The sequence below is a fragment of the Anser anser genome (assembly GCF_964211835.1).
Source record: "Anser anser genome assembly, chromosome: 6".
In the NCBI taxonomy this organism is placed as follows: domain Eukaryota; kingdom Metazoa; phylum Chordata; class Aves; order Anseriformes; family Anatidae; genus Anser; species Anser anser.
The window spans coordinates 15764081-15783702 of record NC_139726.1 but is presented as its reverse complement, the minus strand read 5'-3'; the positions used below and the strand labels follow the sequence as shown (position 1 = coordinate 15783702).

Sequence of the window (19622 nt, the reverse complement as noted above, 5' to 3'; positions counted from 1 at the left end):
CCCTTTTGAAATCACCTAAGTTATAAGACACCATAATTAGAAATAGTAAATTCACTGCATAATTTACATTTTAATTTCACCTTAAGGAGCTATTTTACGTGGCATTTTGAGCTAAAATTACACGTAGCCTCAATTTATTAAAGTATGTCATAGTGTTACACTATGGATATTCCAGGAACTCATGTAATTACTCTCTAGCAGCATATTCAAAGCTAGTGTCTGACTCACAAAACATGTGTTACAACCTGAGCAGAGGATTTGTACCCAGAAACTCCTCAGTTGAGACAGTGTTTGAGCACTGATCACATTTAATGAGTAATTTCACTTTACCTCTTTCATCCCTGTTTTTAATCTGTCTGAGGGAAAGAGCAGTGCTTGTCACTCACATAACTAAAGGCAAATTGATCTTCCTCCTAAGGGCTTGGACATTTATATCATTGCTGATAATAATAATTAGTCTTTATACAGTCATATATCTGTAAACTTGTCTTCCTTCAGCATGCCGTCAAAACCAACAACATTTGCTACTAAAGCTGCTGAAAACTCAGATTTCAAACAGGCAGCTAGCAATGGGATTGCCAAAGAGCTCAAATCTAGCAGCACTGAACTCATGATTGAAACCAATGACAGGGTGTCAGCAAAGAAAGAGGCCTTTTACATCTCCAGAGAAGCCAAAGAGAGTAAGCAAGTACAGAACCAAGAAGTCAATGCAGTATCTCTTCAAGAACCTAAAGGAGGAACAAAAGGATCTCAGGTCTTGCAGAAAACTTCAAGCACCATCACACTACAGCCCGTCAAAGTGCAACCAGAACCAAAGGCAGAACCCCAGACCGCTTTCATCAGGCAGGGTGAAGACAGGAAAAGGACTGTGCAGCCCCTGATGACAACTCAGCAAACCCCATCTCCGACAGGACAAGTAGGTCCAAGGAGTAGAGAAGCAGAAAATAGAGCTGGAGCCCGGAAGGCTGTAATGGAGGAGAAGAGGGACCCTTTGGGAATTCCTCCTCAGTTTGAGAGCCGCCCAGAGAGCCTGGAAGCATCAGAAGGACAGGAGATTAAATTCAAGAGCAAAGGTAAAGGGATGAAAGGTATCAGAGCCCTGGGGTTAGTCAGGTTACCCTTCTGTGTGCAGAAGTAAGGAAGCTCTTCCTCCTTCACTGCAAGTTGCCCTGCTCATAAAGCATTTCAGAAATAGATGGTGAATTTCATGTTGTTTCCACAGTAATCTGCTGTGGAAAAGATCAGGTAAGAAACTGCAATCAGTCTCTATATTTGCATTTGGGAATCTACTATTGCCCCTCATATTTGGTTGGCCCAGTGATGATCTGAGTGTTTCCTAACAGCTGAAATGAAAAGGTCAAAATTAAAACGGTGTTTAAGAGTTTTCTCCACAGTTTGGCCAGGTTTCAACCTCTTGAAAGAGTAATGAAGGCTGTACCTTGCTGAATCCAAGAAGTATGTTTAGAACACTTCTTTTTTTTTTTTTTCTTTTAATTACAATTTTAGTAGAAGATTATTTGTAAGCTTTTTTTTTTTTTCAAGTTTGCACTCTAAAATGCTCCTAAAAGTGAGAGAGAAATTGTTTTTTTTGTCTCTAGCTTTCTCTTCTCTAGGTTGTGCAGTCCAGTCCCAGAATGAACAACCACAGTAATTGTTTCAGTGGTAGGAACCGTGGATTGTGAAGTACTGATAAGTACTCAGAGAAACCAACTGAGCAGGATAGGAAGGAATGGCAGAAATATCTTTTTCTTTTCTAATATCACATCCATTTTTTTTGTGTGACTTGTTAGAGGAACAATTTTCAGATAGAAGTGCTGTGGTTTTTCAGGTTACCAAGCATTTTTTATTTTAAAGTTGGACTGGCTGAAAGGTTTTGGAACATCAGAAATATCAAACTGTCTTTTGAAGCTAGTGTATTACTGACTCATTAAGGTTTATATAATCATGTATGTGTAAATTATACCTAATTTATACTAGAGCAAATGATGGAATTACACTAATACCTGTTTATAAAAATTCAAAGACCTGATGGTTTAGTTTCAGGGAAACCAAAACCAAATGTGGAGTGGTTCAAAGAGGGTGCACCTATTAAAGCTGGAGAAAGTATCCAAATATATGAAGAAGACGGAGTTCATTGCCTGTGGTTAAAGAAAACCTGCTTGGGGGACAGTGGATCTTACAGCTGTGCAGCTTTCAACCCCAAAGGCCAGACTTCCACCAGCTGGTTGTTAACTGTCAAAAGTAAGTAAGCTAGTGTGAGCCCATCTGCACTTTGAAAACTGTGGCTGGTTTTTACTGTGTTGCCAAAGGGTGGTGACTGAAAAATTCCTGTTAGAATTTCTCAGTAAAGTTTAATTCTGATTCCTAGTTTTGTCACTGATGTGGTGTGGGATAGCTGACAAGCCACTTTCTGCATCAGTTTCCACTCTGACCTTTTGTTTTTGTTGTTTGTATAACTAAAACCCTCTCATCACATGCTTTGCACCCAGGGAGGTCTGTTCCCCATTGGAGTTTTCTATTAATGTTTGTATTTGATACAGTTTGCCAAAGATTTTGTTGTTGTTCTGCATGTAGTTCTCTTGGAGTTGCTTAGCATTTCTGCAGGACACTGCATATCTGAAATGTTTTGCAAGCACAAACTGATCCTGTGCAGTAGAGCAAGTAAGAAGAAAAGTGAAGGAATGAGGATTGCATGCTGCCAAATTCAAGTATAGTTCCCAGTAAAAAATTATTTTGAGCTTGAAGGCACTGTCTTACTGGTCTTATTGAAAGATTTTTTTTTTTTTTTTTTTTTTGCCTTTTAGTAAATCCTGTCCTCATTTCTAAGCGTTTCACCTGGTTTTAGGTTTTCTCCTGGAGCTATGATCATGTTTATGCAAATTTCTCTATTTGCTGTGCCTGAGGTTAAAGAAGGATACCCAAGATACTCTCACTTTCCATCTTATTAGACACCTGTAAACTGCATCCTTAATTCACCCTGTTTCACTGCCAACCAGGGGAAACTGGGGAGAGGAACTGGGAGAATACAGACAAGCAGAGAGAAGAATTTTCCTTCTTATTCTTTGCACTGAGCTCTCTGGCAATATGTTGCATACCCTTCTAGTAATTGGCCGCAACTGGTGAAATCTGGAGCAGAAAACCACCACCTAAGAAAGAGCTTGAAGGCTGGCAATGCTTGCTTTGTAGATTATGAAAGAACCCCTTATTTCACACCAGTTCACACTCAAAATGATTTATGTTTCCCAATAAAACATTTCACTGTGGTTTTGATTTATTTTTTTTCTGGTTGGCACAGGATGAATCTGTTAGCCCAGCCATGCCACCTAACCATACCTAGAAAAGTCACTAAGTGGTAAAGGTCATTTTGTCAATTTGGGTTAAAGGAACTGTTTTCATTTTGGTTTTAAGGGCCTAAAGTTGAAGAGGTTGCTCCATGCTTTTCCAGTGTCTTGAAAGGATGCACTGTGAGTGAAGGGCAAGACTTTGTGCTGCAGTGCTGTGTAGGAGGCATACCTGTGCCTCAGATCACATGGCTTCTCAATGGTAAGGAACCCCCTGGTCTGCAATACGTGCATGCACCCACTTACATTCACAGTCTCAAATGCCACTCTGATTAGTATATAGCATGGCTGTGAATACTGCACTCTAACTCACCATAATATAATACACTAGAACCTTTGAAGAAAATCACTTTATATTCAGATAGTAAACAAGAAGGGTAGTGGGTTTTTTGTTGTTGTTGTTTTTTTTTTTTTTTTTTCTGTCTTACTGCAGTTTTCCAGTATGTCCAGGAGGGGACTCTAGTGACAACATTCTATGCAGATGGTTTTCCTGGGTTTCGTTAAATGAAGTTTTCACCATGCTGCAACAAAATCTGTGTTGCTACTGTATGCTGAATCCTGTGCTACCTCCACTCCTTTGGTATGAGCCTCTGCTTGGAGAGTAGCAGGTTGGCACCATGATCCCACAGGAGAAATAAGTCCTAAGCAAAATATGTACCTTATCACCTTCTAGGGTTGGAAGGAAATCTATGCCAGATCCCATTCATCATTCAGCTGGGCAGGTCATAACTGTTTTTAGCATCCATATGCCTAAGATAACAAAATCACAGCTTTTCTCATTGATTGTCTACTAGGAAGATGTTCCTTGAGATCCCAGGTCTGCACAGGAATGCCTATAAAAAGTTGATTTAAAAAAAGGATGCATAATTTTTTATTTTATCAGGCTCTATAAACTCCTCCCATGTTCTAATTAAACAACTGAACATGGAAGCTTCCTTAACAGTCCCCTCTTGATATCAGAGTTGGACCCAAACTTCAGTATTTTGCTTAGATTTCAAATGATTTCAGAGATCCAAGGCCTACATGCTTTGACTAAGGTCTCTTTCAGTTTAGAGTCATGTCTATTAAACACCAGACAGATTTATTCAGCTTAACCCTCAAGCACCTCTGTTATTCGTGAAGTGCAATTGATTTTTTGCAGGATCCCCCAGACTATCTATCTTTGTGTGTGTGTGATTTAAAGACAAAGAGTAGCATGCTTTGCCATAAAACTGTTTCCTCTAGGATTGTTTTAAAATGAATTATTTGTACACGATCTCTGCTTTTCTTAAGTTGTTCAGAGTAAGTGGGATAACTCAAAAAGGTGGCAGGGCAAATGAATCATGACCTTGAGATCGGTATGTTCCCACAGCCTGGCGTGTTCTCCTTCCCAATAGCTCCATGTCTAGAATAGAAAGGCCACCGCTTTATTTACAGCATGAAACATGTGAATGAAAGCTCAGACATACTCCCATTGGAAAGCATTTGTTTCTCTGAAGACTACTTTGCAGTTCCTGCTTTGCAGACTGGGGTAGAATCACTGTTGCAACTAAATAATTGTGTCTTGAAGCACAGAGGGGACAACTCCTACGCATTGGGTCAACCTTTTCAGCTTCATGTTTCAAGGGTATCCCATGTCCTATGCAGTTCCCTTAGTCATTGAATGATGTAGTTATACCTAGCTGTCATCCACATCACACAGAGCATATTCCTGTCTCAAATGACTTCAAATTCTGTGTTACACTTTATCAGGAACAGAGATAATGTCTCCATTGATGTAACCATGCTACCCAGAAAGACATTGTCTCCTGAAAAAATGAAGCCTAGAGGTCAATAAACCACAGGTTTCTGTAGGCTTCCAGTATGCACTGCGCTCGCCTGCCATTTTTCAATATGTTTGTTCTGCTTTGACCTTCCTCTTTTGAACTCAGCTGAGTCTGCCCCTGTTCAGGTATAACAACGTTTTTATTGCATCAAAGCTTCTACCTGCAATTGTATCAGTATCACAAGGAGGCATAAGCATGGTGTGTTTTTTTTTCAGGTAGCTGGAATTTAAACCATTTACGATTCTGTAGGTGAAAGCTAGCTCTGCTCTTAAATAAAAAGGCAGTGATGATTCTGAGTAACAGTAGCACAACAAACTATTACAATAATAAAAATTAGGGACATCATTATTTTAAAGATATAAGTACACTTCTTTTATTAAAGACTCCTATAATATACCATTATATTTTAATGTTTTCCTGTCTTGCATCTGATTGTGATGCATAACAGTTTGTATACCATTTTGATACAAACTCGAATGGATTATAAACAGTAGTTTAATGCTGCTAATTCCATATACACTCCTAGGGTTGTTATTCTACCTGACGATCAAATTGGATATAGCGATCTTTGTTTGAAAGCAAACTTTTCTTTCCTGTCTACAAGCTAGCTAGATACTACAAACCACTCGTCTTTATATCCATAACCAAATAAAGGAGAAAAGTGTGTTTTCAAAAAAAAAAAAAAATAAAGTGTTAGAATCTGCTGTCCATGCTCGGAATATAAAGCCTCTTCAATTCGTAAGTGGTAGACTGCTGCAGAGAAAAATGTAGTCTGCCCAGAGCAATTGCACAACTGTTTGAAATATAGCACTTTTTATATGGGACAGGTTGTCAGAGTTCACAAGAAAATATCAAATGCAAATTGTCTTCCAAGTGTGACAACAATAATGGATTATTTTTTTTGAAAGGACTAGTGGGAGAAATATGTACATCCAGACGAAGTAATGTGTGCAAAGCCCAAGTTTAGCAAATCATAAGAGAACAGGGAAAAAAAAAAAAAAATAAAGAAGAGTCTAGGCAGGCCAGCCCTTGATACCAAGCACCATGTATGCTGCCCAGTTTGCCTCCGAGGAACCAACAATACCTGAGAACGAAAAGATTTACAACAGCTCGTTACATGCAAGTACTACTTTTATATACTGACTATTTTTACCAGTTGTGACTGCATGCAAATTTAAAATATTTTCCAAGCCATACATAGATTGACCTCTCTTTTTAGGGCAACCAAGCCAAAACGATAGATGATGTAAGTGGCGCATTGTCAATAATTAATTCTTAGAACCTGTAAGGGCAAGGAGTTACTTCCACATTTATCCAAGTTACACAAATAAGAGCCACTTGACTGGACTGTGGACTATTTTCTAGCTCCTACTCTTCTCTGCACCTTTACCATCCTCAATTTCTTCTTTATACTTTTTCCAGGCCTATTATAATGATTTAAATATTTTTTTCCAACTTTTTAAAGACAGTTCTTTTGTCTTTTGCTCTAATTCTGCATATTAAATTAAATTTCCCCCTGAATCTTCACCAGTTTACTTCACCATTTTTTTTTAAATTCTCTGAAAATAAACTTTTTTTGGTTTAGTTCTGGCCTCACCAAAATTTTGATTTCAATTTATTTTAGCTTCTTTAAATGCTTTATTGGTAACTTCTTTTTAATTTGTAAGGATAAGGCCTGTTTCACTTTATTTCAAATATATCCTTTTACTTATTTTTTTTTCCGAAGTTAAATTGAACATCTTTTTTATATAAAAACAATAATAATAAACATATTAATTTAAAAACAATATGATCACAACTTTAAGCAGAACAATTCTCTGAATAGTGTTTTGTTTTAGGATAGCTTTATGATCTGTCCAGAAAGCTTTTAATAAATGGGCCAGGGGAAAATTTCCTTTCTTCTGGCATAACATGCCAGCAGTAAGGTATTTTTTGTTATTGTTTCTACTGCCAAGCTGTCATGGAGATTTGACTGTTCTGCCTCTAGAGAAGGCAACATTTCACTGCTGGGAGAGTTGTTTTTATTAGATCAAAATATAAGAACAATGGATATAACTTAGAATCTTGCTGTAGGTTATTCCTCAGAGCAGAAATATTTTCATTTGTTTGCTGGGGTCTAATGAAAAGACAGAATGGTGAATAGTGCTAAAAAAAAATAATGGTTTCATTGAGTTGGAGTGAGAAATGGGATGCCCTGACAAATTTCAGTTTGAGGACATGGTAAAGGAGGCCCCATTTTCTTTTTCCACACAGAACATTTATCGTATTCATTTGTTTATTTATGACCAAAAATAAAAAAATAAAAAAAAATAAGGCCAGTTTTAACAATGCAGCTTTTGTTCTGAATGTATTTCTGTCCTGGTTATCATCATAGCATCATTAGGCACCATTTATAGTTTCAGGGTCAGAATCCCAGGCAGGATCCCTGTCAAGTTTGACACCCTACAGTCAGACCAGGAAGGCAGTCCAACACCCCATGCCCTCTTACAGAAAGCTTTCTTTGCTTGAGCTTCAGTTCTATGTATACGTATTTGAATGTAATGGTATTCCTGTATGCAAAAATATGGGATTGGAATTAATAGTTACAACAGCCTGTGTAACTGAGTGAAAGGGATCTCAAAGGAACTAGCAATAAGAATAAGTGATCTGTCATCTGAGAATAACGTGAGGTGAGTTTATTCTAAAATCGGAGTCTTCTGGGCAGTTGATTAAATGTTTGCCCCAGTTTTTCATGCTGTGGAAAATCTGCTAATTTAACAAAGAGATAACTTTAAAGAGAAAAAAGGGAATGAGATCATCTACCTAGGCATTATATAGTATTTTTTAAATATTGGATCATGATGATTTGGGTGCATCTATGCATTTCCAAATTAAACTTCATATGCGGATAAATAATGCATAGATAATAACTGTCTTCTGCTAATGTTCGAAATCAGAGATGAGAGAAAAATCTGTATCATCATTTAATTTATCCTGCTGATAGTGCGGAGTTTTTAGAATCCCCAGAGGTTTTTTTTCCCAAATGTTTTTAAATGACTTTGGCAATTAAATCAATTTTGATCTTTCCTTTTGACCATTATCTCCCAAGTGATAGATGTCTTTGATACAGTCCTGCACAATTTCTCTGCAGTTTCACCGTCCTCTCAGATGACCTTAGTTTCTCTTCCAGCATGGTGTTTGTGCAGATATCAGGCCCTCTTAAGCACTGCATACACTGGGAAAGCAACCAATGATGAGTCAGTACTGGAAAATATTTAATATGGGGAAAACAGATTGCAGAAGCATTTCAGAAAGTAAGGCTGAGATTGATGATAGTTCCCGAAACAATAGCAAGGCGACTTAAACCAGTCTACACTAACATTTAAGCATGTTCCATACCAATTCAAGGAACCAGTTTCTTAAAATGAACTTCTTTAACAGTCGTGTCACTGTAGACCAGACTGTACATGTCTGCTACCAGACTATACATACTGTAGTGTAGATTGAATGCCTGGTAGATCAGCCTCTTGGCTCCATCCTAGACTTTGCTGCCTCTCTTGGAATGTCTTCCACTGCAAAGTACTTAATTTAAGGGGCTTCAAGTGCTTCATCATGCCCTTTTGTACATCTGGGCAGTAATACCAGTATCTTTTTTTCAGGCAAAGTTCTATTAGATGGAGGCAATGTCTAAGTAAACACACAAGACGTTTGTTCTCTTATCTGCCTGAGAGAGAATCTCTTCAAAACACAAAGATAAACCTTCTTCCTCTTATTGCTACCAAAGGTGGCACCCAATAAACCTAATGAATGGTGAGATTTGTCTGAAGACCATATTCTGCTTTGTGCTTGGGATGCTTCTGTTTGTAGTCACTAGAGAGCAGTGGCTGTGCATTCTAATATACTGACCACTGTTAGGCATCCAGATTTCACTGAAAGCAAGAAGTGTTTTTGAAACATATGGCTGATGTATTAAGATAATCGTCTCCCTTTCTGTCTGCAGAACAGCCAATTCAGTATGCCCATTCCACTTTTGAAGATGGAGTTGCAAAACTGACTGTCCAAGATGCCTTACCAGAAGATGATGGCATTTATACCTGTCTGGCTGAAAACAACACAGGACGGGCATCATGCAGTGCTCAGGTCACTGTCAAAGGTGAATACTCAGCTTCGTGTAATTACAGCAGTGGTATCTGCCATAATCATTAAAAAACAAACAAACAAAGAACAATCATTAATGAAGGTGCTTGTAAATGTATTCTGTGTTTTTCTTAGCTCTTCTCTGCAGGCTTGGTTTTCTCCTCTTTGGAGGTGTGTGAAACTTAGATGTTTAGGGACTGTGAAAAGTAAAGTGATATGTATGTTGCTTAAAAGGGTATTAATGTTCTGATATTACCAAGAGTGGCTTAATGTGGTAGAGAGCAGTGAAGCTAAGGTTTGGAAGAATTGTATCAGTGTAGGAAAGGACTGTCTCTGCTGAAAGAAAAGAGTGCAATATCACCAGTGTCACCCATCAGGAAGAAAGTGCTGTGATGAGAAGGCAATTGCCACCCCTTTTGCTTGAACAGAGTTCTCTCAGAGAACAGGGCCAGGGACTGCAATTATGATAGCAAATGTCACTGTTCAGCTACCAGGAGTTATGAGAGGGAAAAATAACTCTGAGGAGGTATGTGTTAGCTAATTGGAGGAAGTATATCTCCAAATGAGCAGAATTTTGGTAGTGTAAGTACCAGAAGAAGGACGTAGTGAGCAATTGAGATGATCTGTCATCTCTGAAATCTAGGAGCATCTTCTCTGCAAATATCAATATTCTGATACCCTCAGTGGTGACTCGACGTATTTCATTTGTCCATGAATGACGTAATTCTGCACTATGATCTGAACAAACCCAATCTAAAACAACAGAGATCTCATCTTGTCAGAATCCCATGGATAAATTGAACAGTGAGAGGTAGTATCAATCAGAATTATTTTTGTTATTCTTATAATCTCATGTGGTATCAGGTTATACAGTTGTTTTGTTTTATGGCTGCAGATGATCAGATTCCACCTCCCTCTGCACTCAAGACTGTATTTAGTATTTATCATCTGCAAATTATTTTCTTCCCAAAGTTATAAAAGTTTGCCGCTGCCTGTCCAACAGAAGGATGAGTGACAGCTGCCAAGGGAAGTATTCCATTTGTCTAGGACCAAGTAATGCCTGCAGCAAATTAGTGCATATATCTTAGTGGGAAATGTATCCTGATTCCTGGGATCCTCGGATTTGTCTTGGTTTGCCAATGTTCTGTGGTGTTTGTCTTCAACACTTCAGTGATAGGTCTGCACCTATTCAGTCTATCTGAATCCACTTAAAAATCTAGGCAAGCTGAAAAATGAAAACAGAGTAATTGTGGTAAATCTACGAGTTAATTTCTTGATTACAGAATTGGAAATGCAGTACCTACCCTACCCCCTCAAAAAAGGCATGAAGTAAGAAAATATTGACTTCAAATAATCCTGAAACTAATATGTTTTCTAATATGTTCTCAAAGCTGTCATTTATAATTTCTCTGAAGCATTTCATCTGCATTAGCTAAGGGGCAATTGAGAGAACTGCACCTCAAGGGAGCAGTCTTTGACATGGGACCTGCTGATTCTTCACTGGGACACAGAATCAAAAAAGACAGCCCCTTTCTCACTAATAATTTCTGAGTTATTTTAGGGTTGACATATGATGCTAATGCACTTAGTGACCTAGCCTTTCCCTAGGTTTCTGGGAGCACTTAGTGACCTAGCCTTTCCCTAGGTTTCTGTACTTTTCTGAGCTATTTCAGGCTACTTAGGCACCGTTGCACTGATTTGGATTCCTCTTATACTTTGGCTAGTCTGGGGCTCAAAAACTCCAATGCTACAGCTACTCTACTATGGGGAGTTAGTTCCTCTGTTCTGCATCCCGTTCTGTTTTCTGAGAGTCATGGAGTGTGGAGGGATAAAGAGGAGCAGAATTAACAACATGCGTGACAGGCATGTGTTTAAAGTTTTTACAGCCTTAGCTCTCCTCTCCACTTCCTGCCTAAAAGTCATTATGTCCTTATTGCTGTGAGGATTAGAATAACTTTCCCCAACACTCAGATCGATGCGGATTTGCCTGACAGAAATAGTACCAAATTTAAAATTGTGATTTCCAAATCTCTTATCTTTTCATATATTTCCATCAGATCCTCTAGCAAGCATTTACTGGCTCTAGGCTTCTTTGAGACCCTGAATGCTGCAGCTAAGGCTTCTCAAAAATGCTTGGCTTTTGCAGGCAGATTACAGCAGGAAATCCACGTACATGCAGGAAGAGAGAAAACTTCATAAATCCTCTCCTGACCAGACACAGATTAGTGGGAAAAAGTCTGTATAAGCTGTTTCTGAATTGTAACTCATCCCTTCCTTTTTGTCTCCCAGATGATTTAAGGTTTTCAGGTTTTATGGAGCATTCAGTTTGTTCGTTCATTGCTAGAGCAATATTTTCTTTTTGTACCTGAAATGTAATTTGTATTTAATCTAAGACAGAATTAACCTTCTTGACATATTATCAGTATCAGACCAGTGTCAGAAATCATCTTCCTTCCAAATCATCGCTCTTGGCTTTATAGTTATTTATAATTGTCTTTTTCTTCCTTATTACTGAGCAGGATAAATTCTGCCTTGTGGCCAGCAACCTCAGTCCTTCCTTGGATTTATAAGAAAAAAGCTGAAGGCATTTAGCCATTTGTAGGAGGCTTTTGGCATCTTGTTGCAAAAGTCCCACACTTCTTATAGATAGTGTATTAAGTATTAAGTGTCTTAAAAATTAAACAAATTCAAACTAATCATTCTTGTGAAGATCACTTAAAGGCAGGCTGACTAAAGGGACACTAGGTAGTCTCTGAAGAAAGTAAGTTAATCAAGGTGAAGCTAATTCTGGTCTTGTGAAAGACTAAGTAGACTAAATTGAATCCTGACAGTTGTCTTCTCTGTGATGGTGGTTTCTTAAAGCTGTAATGTAGGTTAGAGATGAGCTCCAGAGAATGAGTGGCACTTTTTTGAAAAACCAGCCTAGAAAATATCTTCACCATCAGAATGTTTTCTAACTGAATTCTCCAGTGAGCGGGGTGCACTGGATGAAATGCTAGATTAATTAGTCTAATGCAAGAAAACCTAAGAGGTAAGAAACAGTCCAGATTACTCAAACATTGTGACAGACCTCCCTTTTCCCGCAACAGTATCATTTGTCACTCTGAAAATGTTAGATTTTTTTCTTCACTCAGACTTATACATCATTTTCCATACACAGCAAAATCAAAGTTTGAGAAGCTTTGGGGCTGACGTGCAAGTTTTTCTGTAAGTTTTTAACTGCTGTATAAATGACTGAGTTCTTGCTGTTGTTGTAAATTAGTCAACATTTAATACTACAATTTTCCAGATGTTTTGTGATATGAAAATAAGTATCCAAGCCATTTTCTAAATATACCATGCATCTCATTAAAAATAAAAAAAATAAAAAAAATAAAAAATCCCAGCTTCTTAACAGCCAGATGTAGGGTACATTCAGGTCACCTGAAATGTATTTTCAGTGATTATATACTGAAGGTGATAGTAGACACTGAGGTTGAATATTAATATTACTCAGTTTTTTGCCAAGGTCTTTGACCTTTTAAACTAGTTTTTTATGATTAGAAAAATGTGCCGAGGAGAGGTTAATTGACTTGGCTGTACATATAATGAGTCAGTTATAGTGCTTTGCTGTAGCTGTGACAGTTGATGTATATGGACAAGATGACAAGTGGTAATAACTGGTATAGTCAGAATTAAGGCCAACTCCGAGGCACAGCAGCTGTTCTTCAGGTCTGCCTCATACCTCAGATAAGCCTTCTGATATGTAATTGTCTCTGTCAGTTAACTATTCACTGACAAGGAACCATAAGTGAGACCTACCTGTAGCAAAGATGTGTCAAAGGGATATTTAACCACCTGACATTCACACCAATTCCTGGGTGTGCTACACAAGATACAAGGGTGAGGGAGAGCAGGAGGAGGGATGGGACAAATGATGGGCTCAATCTATTATTGTTCTGTACCAAACTAATACTGTGTGTAGAAAGCTTTTTTTCTTTTGCAAACAGGGTGTGCATGTAAGAGAGGCAGTTATTTCCTTTTTCCAGTGTATCAAGCTGGAGTGCTTGTTACACGAGGGCCAGGAGAATATATATTATATATTATATATTATATATTATATATTATATATTATATATTATATATTATATATTATATATTATATATTATATATTATATATTATATATTATATATTATATATTTATTATATATTATACCAGGAGAATGTCCTTCTGTCTTACAGTTCTGCCCAGCTGTAGATGACAAACAAAACATCTGACCTACTGCAGCTCTTCTTTCACCATGTGGACTTCCTGTGCCTCCTCATGCCAGGCAGAAGCAGCATTGATTTTAAGAGGGAGTGCACAAAGCCTGGCTGGCGATAGCAGTAGCTCATGCTTGGAGCTAGGATGGTCCGGTGGGCTCTGGTGCTCTGCAGCCACCCAGAACTGTTTTGCTGATGCTGGTCTTTTGTACATTGCTTTCTTGAACAGAGGCCTAATGCTGCCTCCCTCAGTGAGCAAACACTATTCAGCAAATGCTGCTGCTTCTGTTTATTGGCTCTTGACCTCATTTCTTCCTCCCTGCCAGCACTGCACTTTCCTGATTTCACACCTGTTCCTCTTTCTCCCCAGCCACTTTCAGTTCACAGGGTTGTGTTTTTTTTTTTTTGGTTTTTTTTTTTAGTGCAGCCTCCCCAGCATAAATATCTATGTAGGGAAGCTAGTAGCCCTTGTAATCCGATCACTGTAGTCATTCATTGATCATTGGACAAGCAGATTAGAGTCACCTGAAAGCCTGTCAGAGTCCCTGCTCTAGTAACCAGTTTATCTGAGCAGTGAAGGGAGATGTTATGTGGAAAACCAGTTTCTTTTGTTCCTGTCACTTTTCTGTCTGGTGTGAGCGGGACTGTAAAATATAAGCAGGTTGAAGAAAGGCTTTCAGGTAGGAGTCTTTTCTTCCACTCATTAGAGACACTGTCTTTAGGTCATGGGTTATTTTCCTTTCAATCTCAGAATGACCTCTCACAGATAGTCATCTTCTAAGGAAGGTAATCACTGCGATAAGCAACCTCTCTTTGAATCCTTAATTGAGAGGCTACAGCTTTGTTTCTCAAATATTTCTGCCTAAGGTAAGTGAAGTGTGATGTCTTACTTGTCAAGAGTGATGAAATAGTTGTGACAGTTTTTCAAAGCCAATATTTATTTGAAAATAATTTGCTGTATTTGAAGCATAACATAAATATAAAGGACTATAGAAGACTTTCCAAAATGCATGAGTCTAGTCTTGTTAAATGTCCAGAAGGCATTCCAGACCAGTAACCTGGTGGAACTGCTTGGCTATGTAAGAACTGGTTCAGAGCACTAAATGAAAGCAAGGTTTTTTTGTTACTACATTGAAAGGTCAGAGGTAAGCTGTTGTAAGCAGAGCTAATATTAGCTATCAAAGAAACTCTGTTCCAGTGCTTTCAAGAGTGTCCTAAAGTTCTTGGTCCAGCACTATGCGTGGGTCAGTAACAGCTGTAATCCTTGTAAGACTGAGCTGCTTTTTTTAATAAATTGCCTTCTTTCAGAACCTCAAGACCAAACATGAAGAACAATGCCAGCTAGAGACCAAAAATGAGGGACAAAAGCTAAACATGTGTGGAAGCTTTTAATGACATAGGATTTGTGCCATCAATACAAACAAAGTTCTCTAAAGACAGCTTCTTGATATAAGCCATTTCCAGAAAAAGGGAAACCAAATTTGGATACAAATGAGGGATGAGTGATTGCAGAATGAGCAAAAGTTAAATGGCAGGAATTGTATTAATTTTTTTATAAATGAAAAACAAAGCTGACAGAAAAAAAATATATTTAATTTCAAAAGAAAAACAACAACAAGAAAACCCCCTACATCTGATGGTGTTCTCAACTGTGAACTTTTAACTATTGTATACCAGAATGACAGAAAACAGATGGTTTTGTTAACAGTCTTAGGAATGGTTCTATGTTGGTCCAGGGGTAAACTCCCAATTTGGATTGCCAAATTCTGTGATGTTCTAGTTTTAACTGAAAAGTGGAAGTTGTCAAAAAACATATAAAGCCCGTTAACTGAATATACACCTGAGTAATTTTGAAAGCATGGATATGACATTACCCCAAAGAATGTTTCCAAAAGCAGCTGATATGGATTAGTTAGTGCAAATTCAGTCAGGCATCAAATTATCTTATTGAATTAGGTTGACTGTAAAACCTTACAGAAATCATTGTTGTGCAGTAGATTTGAGGTAGGCAAGCTGTGGGAAGGGAAGAAGCCCTAATCAAAACTAATGGCTGACAGTTAATACAGTTAAGAGTGGGTGGTTTGTTGTTTGTTTTTGCTGGTTTGGAGGAAAATGGACTTGTTTTTTAACAGTAAGCATCATTTCTATCTGCATTCATTTTCTGGACTTTCTCCTAATTTTTCATGCGGTTAGGAATTTACCCAGTTTATTTTACTTCTATGAATCATATTCCAACCTAGCTTCACTGAACTTCCTTACCATGCATATTAGAGTAACCTGAATTTATCAAAGCAGAGTCCTTTTTTGTATACATTGCTAAACAAATGAAAAAGAGCAAACATATTTTAGTCACTTTTGTACCATCAGTCATGACTACATCATATAGAGTACTCGCCAATGAAAAACTTAGTCTGCAGACTGGTTATGTACCAGTTAAAATTACTATATACCCAAGAACATCACAGGTAAAATGGCCAAGTGCTAGAAGCAACCTGTTATAACAGGTAAGCTTTTCACATCTAGTGCCTCATACTTAGGCAGAGAGAGAGATACAGATGGAAGTGCACCTGTAAGTTTAATGTTTACCTTTAAACTACAAATCAAAAAGTGGAATACATCTTTAACCAAGCAGTTTCCCAAATTGTGAATTAAAATCTTAGGGGCATTAAGACAGCCTCTAAGGATATATCTGTGCCTTCTCTTCTCACTGTTTAAGGCAATTTGCACTTCTGTTAATGTGAAGTTTTGTCCCTTTCTATTTATGTCTCTTGGATTTGGTAACAGAACTGTTGGCCGTATTTTAGAAGCCTCTTGATTACCTTGCATCACCCACTGATGTAAAACATATATACAAATAAGCATATATATGCTCCAGTGCAAAAATCTCATAGAAGTTTTACTTACAGAAGGAAAATTCTTGCATAAGCAGAAGAGTATAGCCAACGGTTAGGGAAAAGCAGAGGGCGTCAGTGTCCAGTAAGATTTTTGTCACATATCCAAGAAAATAATCATTAAAAAATGTCTCTCAATCAAAGGATTCAGTGGACAAAAGAGATTGGTTTGAGAGGAGGGTGATGTGCATGTCTGAGTATAAATGAGAAAACTTTTGTGAATAGTATTATCAATAGTCTAGGGAAATGGGACAACCACGAAAAAGATTTATGATTGTATAAGAAAGGGATATTCAGCATGTGCAGAGAGAGAAGAACTATAAAGGGGAAAAATGAAGAATTACTTTATGAACAGCACTATGCAGGGGGAAAAGTAGGGTTACAGGGAGAGGAAGGCCAAAGTAAGATGAAAAGGGGAGATGAGTTTACCTCAGGGGAACATTTGTGTTTGATTTAGGTGACTACAGATAAATCTGGAAATTTTAAGTACATAAGCTGGAGTGTATAAGGCCAAGTAAGGATGGTGAACTCTTGAAGGTATGTTTCTTCAGTTTAGTCTTAAAAATTTATAAATGTGTTCTTTAAGCATCTTACTGGGTTACAGTATAGATTATAGTATTAGTATTCTAGGTTATTATGGACACCCAAATTGAAAACAAAGCTCCTCTGAGTAAACTGACCAAACAAGTCAGACTCTCAGGAATTCCATTTTCATTCTCATTTCTTTCATAGTGCTACTAATTTTCTGAAGGAAAACTAAACAGAACAGCAACAACAACAAAAAATAATATTTTTTGTCCTTAGCCTTTTCTCCCAGATGAAAACATGAAGAGGGTAAGGTTTCTTTTCTATGTGCCAAGTCCAACCTAGCTGTTGGCAGGGCATTTCCACTAGGCATAAATGCTCGTATGCTGCTTAGGCCCATCTTGCTTTCTGCCCTGTCTCAGTCAAAGGCAAGTACTGACCTTGGAGAGCAGATGTCATGAAACTCAACTGTTGTGGACAGATAGTAGTGAGAAGTATCCCATCCTTGTCCTACTACAAAAATGTCATTTCTTACCGAGTCAAGAAGAATTAGCAACAAACCTCTCCCTACAAACACAGGGCCCCATGCTGAATATTAGCAGGTCCTGCCTTGTCCTCAATAATTTTGCAAGTCTATACAGTTCTCTTGCCTTTAAAGGCAGAATTGACCACATAACAGAAGCAGCATAACAGGATTTGTAGTATGAACATTTGGGTTGCAAAATGTACCTATCTAGGCATATACACCGCTCTAACACCTGTTTTCACTCTTCTTTGTAAAATGTAATTTTGTCAAACAATGATACTTTTAGAGGTATAAGGTTTTGATTTTAGAAATTGGAAAAATGTGTGATACAGAAAAGTTTAAGCACTTTAACACAGGTTACTGTGTAAGTCCTAATGAGCAAGTAATTTCTTTGAAGTAGAGGAAAGGAACAGAGGGCAGGAACTTCATGTAGCTGTATATGATTGGAGGTTTCCATATGGCTTCATTTTAGTCAGACCTTGCCTTGACTACAGTCCCATGGACACACTATGCCTTTTTTTCAGGATAATATCTTCGTTTTCTGTTTTGTTTTGTTTTCCAATATGAATTCATCAAGAAGAGACAACTGAGCACAAACAAAGCCATACTACAACTTTGTTGCTGGTGTGGATTTATCTGGGGAGGGAAGGGCTAATGAGGTTTTAACTCTTTGTTAATGCCATCCTCGGGGACACTTGCACTTTATGTGACTGTTGTTCCTGTTGTGCTTCCATTCCATTTCTGCTCAAACAGAGCCCATGCTTTTTCTAATGATCAAAGTGGTATCTCAGTACTTCAATATGCGTTGCAGTTAAGTTAAATTCTACCTGTGTGGCCAAAGAGAAATTGACACTGGACATGCAAAGGTGAAATTCTGCCTCAGCTGGATGCACATTTTTCGCTACAGAGCTAACCTGGATTGATCACACATATACGAATCACCTTTTCTGCAGTTCTCCATGTCAGACTGGTATAATTGTGTTTGCAGCAATGCTATATTAGTGCAGATATCGGAGTGAATTTCTAGTGGACTAGCTAATGTTGGGGAATTTATTAGCAGAGGGCCAGCTGAGCTGCTGTATAAATGCATTTGGTAGATGCACACACTCTCCGGCCTTCCATGGAGTTGCTGTCTGTGGCAGTGACAAAAGAGCAGCAATCACTTGACGTAAATAGTTCACGAACAGGGTTAGTCATTAATAAGGCAGATGGTTCTGAAGGCAAAAGCAAACAGCTCTTTGACTGCAAAACTTCCAGTGAGACTGTCACTGCGGATTTGGTCTACTGACTGTGAAGTGCTCTGCATTGAAACCAGCTGGCTACTTTGTAGTCCTCTGCAGAATAAATGGAGATTTTTGACCACTTTTCTCACAAATAACGGGTCTTACTGGTATTATCAGCCTTTTGATAGTAGGATTTCTGGAGTGACATCTCTTTCAAATGCTGTGGGCTGCAGAAGAAACTGAATAGACAAAGCAGAGGTTAAAATGCTGAAGACCTGGTGACATCCCATACAGAGGGAAAGACTCAAAGAAGAAAGAATGTACACAGAGCTGCAGGAGAGGCTGGATGACTATCCTGCAGTACTGCAGTAAAATAAATAGATTGCCAAGCTGGATAAAGTGGAACTCAGCTTCCTTTGTATATCCCTAACCACCCTGGCTAATATAGGCTTAGGGCATTGTTAGTCTGGGGTTAATATTTCTGTGTAATGCATGCAGGGCATAGCATCCAGTCTGTAACTACAAAGCATCTCCCAAGGATATTTAAGCCTTGCCTTCCATGTACAAAACCCGATTACAACTGCAGAACTAGATGATGGGAGTTAGATATGTGAAAAACACTGCTAGGTCGTTAAATGTCTAGTTCTCATGACCAAAGTTTGCAAAATGGCATACCAACCTGAGATCTTTAATAAAGGAGAAATGTCCCTGCATGTCTCAAGTGTATAGAGGTCTCATTTTTTTTTATGCCAGTATAAATCAAGTTTGCGATTCTTGGAAAAGTTGCAGAGCATATTTTTACCCTCTCACTTCAAGTCTGAGACAGATGAGATGAGTGTCCTAATATCAATTTTCTGCCTTGTAAAAATAATAATAATAATAATAATAATAATAACAGTAACAACATCATTTTTTTGAGATGATAACATTGTTAACGTGAGTTCCAGTAAC

At 38.1% G+C, this 19622-nt stretch overlaps 1 protein-coding gene across 6 annotated transcripts in view; it reads left to right on the top strand.

Annotated features, from left to right (window-relative positions):
* Positions 1-19622, top strand: part of MYLK (myosin light chain kinase) — a 210112-nt gene that overhangs the window by 98338 nt on the left and 92152 nt on the right. For 4 of the 6 annotated variants that reach the window (XM_083841334.1, XM_083841331.1, XM_083841333.1 and 1 more), the window contains 4 exons: positions 499-1073; positions 2038-2241; positions 3409-3543; positions 9126-9278. In XM_083841334.1, the coding sequence (XP_083697460.1) occupies positions 499-1073; positions 2038-2241; positions 3409-3543; positions 9126-9278 (1067 nt within the window). Of the gene's footprint in view, positions 1-498; positions 1074-2037; positions 2242-3408; positions 3544-9125; positions 9279-14074; positions 14187-19622 lie in introns of those variants that run through there. The other 2 variants (XM_083841332.1, XM_083841336.1) reach the window with 2 other exon arrangements.